The sequence below is a fragment of the Cornus florida genome, unplaced genomic scaffold (assembly GCF_030987335.1).
Source record: "Cornus florida cultivar Cherokee Brave unplaced genomic scaffold, ASM3098733v1 CherokeeBrave_3.0.0_Hap2_Chr05, whole genome shotgun sequence".
NCBI classification, from domain to species: Eukaryota; Viridiplantae; Streptophyta; class Magnoliopsida; order Cornales; family Cornaceae; genus Cornus; species Cornus florida.
This window is the reverse complement of record NW_026775575.1, coordinates 42,092,182-42,098,899: the sequence shown is the minus strand read 5'-3', so window position 1 is coordinate 42,098,899 and position 6,718 is coordinate 42,092,182. Positions and strand designations below refer to the sequence as shown.

Here is a 6,718-nt window from a genome sequence, read left to right as displayed (position 1 = left end):
ACCATAATTCCACCATCTTGTTTCTATAAATAGAGGCCTAGACCTCTAATAAAATAATCGAGCAATATACACTTTTCTCTGAGTATTATAATTACTTGTTTTGAGTGAGTTGTATTTTTCTTTTTATTTCTTTTAATAGAGAAGAATTTTGCATCTACACTTTGGCGCCATCTGTGGGAAACGTATAGAAATATACTCCCACTTTTGTTTCAAATTGTTTCTGTTACTACGATCTAAAATGTCAAACGGAGAATCTGCAACAGCAGCTGATCAACAGATGGAGTTAATGCAAAAGATGCAAGAAGAATTCCTACATCAGTTCGAAACGCTTCGTCAGGCGAACAAAGCCAGCGTAGCCCAGATTGCGTTGTTTCAACAGCAAAACGACACCCTTCAAATGGCGATGGCTCAGTTGAAACCACAGCCGCCACCAGTTAATGTGGTCGCACCTCCCCCAAACCAAAACGCTCTTCCAGTTAACAAGCCTCAGGTCAATGGGGCGCAGCCTAATGAGGCTCGGCCCAACAAAGTTCAACAAGAGCAGAGGACAAGGTCCGAGGCAGTTGCTTCAGACAATCTTCCTCGTCGCACATAGGATGAACAAGCCAAGTCTAGCCGTAAGTTTACGGTATAGTCTAATGGCATTCTAGATGGCGTAGGCATACAGGATGCCTTTGATGAAAAAAGACTCCTTAAGATTCAGACGCTCGCCGAGATGGCCAGAGAGCATAAGAACTCCCTAGTGAAAACTCCATTCACCGATGATATATACCTTGTTGACAGACCTAAGAAATTCACTATGCCTTCCTTCACCCAGTTCAATGGCACGAGAGATCCTTCTCGTCACCTCGATCACTATGCACAAAAGATGGCTCTGGACGATCACGACAATCCGTTCATGTGTAAAATTTTTCCAACTAACCTAACAGGAGCTACATTAGAGTGGTTCGGGAACAGGCCACACAAATCTATCCCGGACTATGAAACTCTTTGCACTATATTCCTAGCACAGTACTGCAGAAACAAGAAGCAAAAAAAGAGTATTACTAGCCTCTTCACCATAAGGCAAAAGAAAAGAAAAACGTTACAGGATTTCTTATCCAGATTTAGTATGGAGGCCTCAAAAATAGCACATTGCCATCCTGCGACTGCAATAGAAATGTTCAAGCTTGCAATAATTCAGGGAACCAAGTTCCATACATCCCTAGTCAAATATTCCCCTCCGGATATGCAGACTCTTAATGCTAGGGCACAGATCTACATCCGACTTGAGGAGAATGTAGCCCAACGAGTGCAGCATGCCACCCTCGTCATAATGGAAAATAAGCCTCGGGAAAAGGTGTCAAATCCAAAAAGTCAGAAAAGCCAGCACGCTTCAGCACCGGTCACTCAGGTAACTGAGAAGGGGCAAAGGACAAAGGAAAAATTCACAACTCTTCGCTCCACCTTGGCTCGGCTATTCCAAGAAAACAAGATGAAATTTACAGCCCCTCAGCCAATGAAGCAACCCTTAGAGCAAAAGGACAAGAACAAACACTGCGCATACCATAGAAATTATGGGCATACAACTAATGATTGCAGATCCCATAGGCGGCAAGTGGAGAATATGATAATCAGGGGTGAACTGGCAGATTACCTTACAACAAAGGAGTACATGAAGCCTAGGGGGGCCAATCCTCGGAGAGTAGAAGGTAATCAGGTAAAGCTCATCCATGCAATACATGGGAGATCAGAGGACGACCAAGAGTCAGAAGAAGTATATAGATCCAGGCTGAGGACTGCCCATAAGCTAAGAAAGTTGTCCTCGGTGAACACTGTCACCTCGAGCAGTATTAGTATTGGGTTCGGCGATACAGATTTATCTAGAGTTCAACTCCCCCACGAGGATCCACTAGTCATCAGCCTTCTGGTGGCAAACTGCATGATCAAAAGAGTTCTAATAGACCCGGGTAGCAGTGCTAATATTATCACAAAGGTGATCTTTGAGCAGTTGGAGATCCCGTCATCATTAATCCGGTCCACCTCCAGTCCCTTGATGGGGTTTGATGGCATGAGGGTAGACCCCCTTGGGGTGATTGATTTATCCGTCACTGCAGCAAAAAGGATGTTGAAGGAGAACTTTATTCTAACAGAGATGCATCCTTCTTATAAGCTCATTATGGGAAGAGGTTGGATCCACCAAATGAATGGGGTACCGTCTACCTTCATCAAGCGATGTGATGCTTGTCTCCGGATGGTAAGGAGGTTATTAATCTTTGGGGAGATCAAGTCGCTGCCAAAGAATGTTATATGTTGACACAGAATGAGGCAAAGAAGATAGTTAAGCAGTCCCAACCAATTGCGACTTCTGGAAGTATGCCCAAATAGCAATTACAGAGCCCTCTGCCCAAGTATTTGAAAGCGAGTGATGAAGCTGAAGCTACAAAGCTTACCGAGAAATCTCTCGAGGCTATTGAAGTAATCCTCGGCGATCCCCAGAAAGTCACCTATATAGGCTCTTCTCCCACCACCGAAGAAAATGAAGCGTTAATTGATGTCATTCGACGGAATGCAAATGCATTTGCTTGGGAACATTCAGACATGGTAGGAATCGATCTTTCAGTCTCGTGCCATAGCCTGAAAGTGGATCCGGTATTCGAGCCAGTCAAACAAAGACACAGAAGGTTTGCTCCTGAGCGCAATCAAATTATTGCTGAAGAAGTAAACAAATTGCTTCAGGTAGGCTTCATCCGAGAAGTGTATTATCCATAATGGCTCTCTAACGTGGTGGTGGTTCAGAAGAAGAATGGAAAATGGAGGGTGTGTATAGATTTTACCAATCTCAACAAAGCTTGCCCTAAAGACAACTTTTCACTACCCAAAATAGATTAGATGGTTGACGCAACTGCTGGTTTCGTGAGACTCACATTTCTCGATGCGTATTCTGGTTATAACCAAATCCCTATGAATCCAGAAGATGAAGAGAAAACTGCCTTCATAACAAAGAAGGGCACCTACTGTTATAGAGTTATGCCCTTCAGACTCAAGAATGTAAGGGCAACTTACCAGCGCCTTGTTAACAAGATCGTCAACGAGATGTTGGGAAAGACGGTCGAGGCCTACATCGATGACATAGTGGTTAAAAGTGTGAAAAATGAGGAATACCCCAAGCACCTTCAAGAAGTCTTTGACACTTTGAGAAAGTATAACATGAAGCTGAACCCTTCGAAGTGCTCTTTTGTGGTTTCTTCAGGGCAGTTCTTCGGCCATATTGTCAACAAAAGGGGAATCGAGGTAAGTCCAGCTCAGGCTCAGGCCCTTATACAAAATCAAGAACCAAAAACTTGCAGGGAAGTACAGGTTCTGACTAGCCAAATCGCAGCTCTTAGCCGCTTCATCTCTTGATTATCAGATAAGTACAAACCGTTCTTTAATGCAATAAGATCCAAAAACAAAGATATATGGGACCTCAACAGCAAGTTGCTCTCAATCAATTGAAGTGCTACATGGCTAAACCTCCAATTTTGTCAACTCCGAAGCCTAGTGAGACTCTTATCATGTATTTATCAATCTCCTGCATAGCCACAAGTGTAGTACTGATCAGAGAAGAAGGGAAGAATTAGTATCCAATCTTCTACACCAGTAAGATAATGACGGATGCAAAAACACGAAACAGCAAAGCAAAGAAGATTATACTATCATTGGTGTATGCTAAAAGAAAGCTTCGACACTGTTTCGAGTCACATAGCATCACAGTTCTTACTAACTATCCCATGTGAGTCATTCTTTCCAAGCCAGACTTGTCCGAAAGAATAACTAAATGGGCAATCAAACTCAATTTCTTCGATATATCTTATGAACCAAAGGTGTCACATAAAGGACAAGCATTGGTTGACTTCCTCCTTGAGTATGAAGATAAGCCCGAAGAGCCAGGCCCCCCTGAACCACAATGGGAGCTTCGGGTAAACGGTTCCTCGAACCTAACTAGTGCCAGGGCCGAAGTCGTTATCACAACCCTTGAAGGCACCAAGCTGCAGTAATCAATCTGTCTAACTTTTCCTGCTACAAACAACGAAGCCGAGTATGAGGCCTTGCTCGCTGGGCTTCAATTAGCAAGCCAGCTCTAAGTGAGGTGTCTAAAGGTTTTCAGTGACTCTCAACTTATTGTGAATTAGGTGACAAGCAATTATCAGCACAAAGAAGACAGAATGAAAGCATACAAGGAGGCTGTGAAGAGTGCTACACGAGGATTCGATCAAATCAAATTCCATCAAGTACCTCATGATGAGAATTCTGAAGCAAATCAGTTGGCTGCCGCAACATCTTCCTCAGACGAAGATTTGGTCTGGATAGTACCAATTAACATCTTGGACGAGCCTAGCATAAGCCCTTGGCAGGAGATAATGGTGATCCTAGATATTCCACGAGAACCATGCTGGAAGATTACCTTAAGTACGGAACTCTTTCGAACCAGAAGGCCGAGGTACGGAAACTTAGGCTCACTGCAGCCAAATATTCTATCATCAATAATCAATTGTATCGGAAGTTATTCTCAGGTGCCTACCTGAAGTGTTTAAGTCTCACTGAGGCCCTCGCAATTCTGAAATAGATTCATGACGGGGATTATGGCAACCATTCCGACGGCAGATCTTTAGCACATAAGGTCCTAACTCAAGGTTATTTCTGACTATACTTGGCTCGGAATGCTGAAAAGTATTCCAAGAGATGCGATAAATGCTAGCGACATGGCCCAATGAAACATCAGCCGGCTAAAGATTTGCACGCAATGGCGAACCCATGGCTATTCGCGCAATGGGGGATTGATATGGTCAGTCTTTTATCTAAAACTGTGGAGCAAAAGGAATACGTGTTAGCCACGAATTACTTCATAAAATGGGTGGAGGCAAAGGCTTATTCGAGTGTGACCCATGAGCAAGTCAAAAGCTTTTTATGGAACAGCATAATCTGCTGATTTGGAGTACCAAAGGTTATCATGATGGATAATGGCCCGAACTTGGACAACAGAAGCACAAGAAAATTCTTCGCCAAGCATGGGATCAAGCAGAAGTTGGCCACAGTTAGCCATCCGCAGGGAAATGGGTAGGCTGAAATAATTATTCGAACTATTTTCAGTTGCCTAAAGAAAAAGTTGGAAAAGCTCAAGTCAAAGTGGTATGAGAATCTACCTCAGGTATTTTAGGCATATCGAACTACCCCACAAAGGCCGACAGGTGAAAGCCCCTTTACCATGGCCTATGGGTCTGAGGCTGTCATCCACACGGAGTCAGCAGTTCCTACTCTTCGGACCCATTTCGTGCTCGAAGGGAACAATGATTAGCAGCTCAAGCATAGCCTCGATCTCTTGGAAGAAAAGAGGGATGCTGCAGCAATTAGACTCGCTTCATTCCAGCAACAGTTGCGTAACAATTACAACAAGCGAGTCAGGTTTAGAAGTTTTGTGGAAGGTGATTGGGTGCTGAAGCAAGAGACAACCCATGTCAAAAAGTTACAACCTAATTGGACTAGACCTTACAAAGTCACAGAAGTGGTAGTGAAAGGAGTCTATCGCTTAGCTGAAGCTAATAGGCGTCCAATCGCGCATCCATGGAATGCAATACACCTCAAAATATACTATCATTAGACAATATAGTCTGCTTGTGTTTCTTTTCCAATTAGACAATATATTTGTTTTTTCTACAAATATGGTTGTTCCTGGCCAATATAATAAATTCTCATATTGTTGAGTACGTCATCTCTCTTTTAAGTGTGTGTCACTTTCCGTAGTCAATAATGTTGGATAGACGTGTGATACGCAGTCCCGTGAACTCCATAATCATTAAAATTCGGTGCGGGATGCTATTCAGTTCACGTTTTTATTTCTTTTCGCAAAAGGGGGCAAGACTAGTACCCTACTATGAATTGATTTTACGACAAGAAAAGTAAAAACAAAAAATAAGAAAAGCAAAAACAAAAAACACAACAAACAAGAAGATACAAACAGGCACAAAATCAACGATTGTTTATGGAAACTATCGAGCATTTGTTTGTATAAACCATCTTCAATATGACACAACAGCTATTCATATCTTTTACATAGCAACTTACTTTTACTGTTGTCCCACATCGATAAAAATACCTCTATACATTCCTTTATATAGGGAAATATTAAAGTATTTGAGTGCATTGCAAAGAGAGCCCACTGGTAACAGGTACGACCCAACCCAAATTATGTTCAAAACCTTGGTACCAGTGGGCATTCTTTGCAATAATTCTTTTTAAAACTCACCTTTCTGGCCCATATTATATTCTTTATCCCACATCGAATAGGAGTACAAGAGATATATAGTTCATATAGAGGTGGCACACCACATCTGGTTGCCACGAAGAGAGTCTCTGTGGAAGGTAGTCTCCCAAACAAATGTATGGGAGACTTCTCAGTCATAATTACTCTTCTTTTTGGCCTCATATCATTTCTAAATCTTCGGCCTATGTTGCATACTTGGTAACTTTTCCAGCTCAGGCTTCAGAACTCAAGAGTCCGGCATAGTACAATTCCTCTCAGGCTCATAGCCGAGGAACACATCGCTTTGGACCTCAAGAGTCCGGCATAATAAAGTTCCTCTCAAGCTCATAGCCAAGGAACACATCACTTCGGACCTCAAGAGTCCGGCATAATAAAGTTCCTCTCAGGCTTATAGCCGAGGAACATGTCGTTTTAGACCTCAAGAGTCCGGTACAG

The 6,718-nt window shown here is 42.7% G+C and overlaps 1 protein-coding gene across 1 annotated transcript; it reads left to right on the top strand.

Moving 5' to 3' along the window:
* Window positions 1-715: 715 nt before the first annotated feature.
* Window positions 716-2,751, top strand: LOC132309199 (uncharacterized). The gene is made up of 2 exons (XM_059807531.1): window positions 716-2,236; window positions 2,377-2,751. Exons 1-2 carry the CDS (start codon window positions 716-718, stop codon window positions 2,749-2,751), a joined length of 1,896 nt encoding a protein of 631 aa, XP_059663514.1.
* Window positions 2,752-6,718: the final 3,967 nt, after the last annotated feature.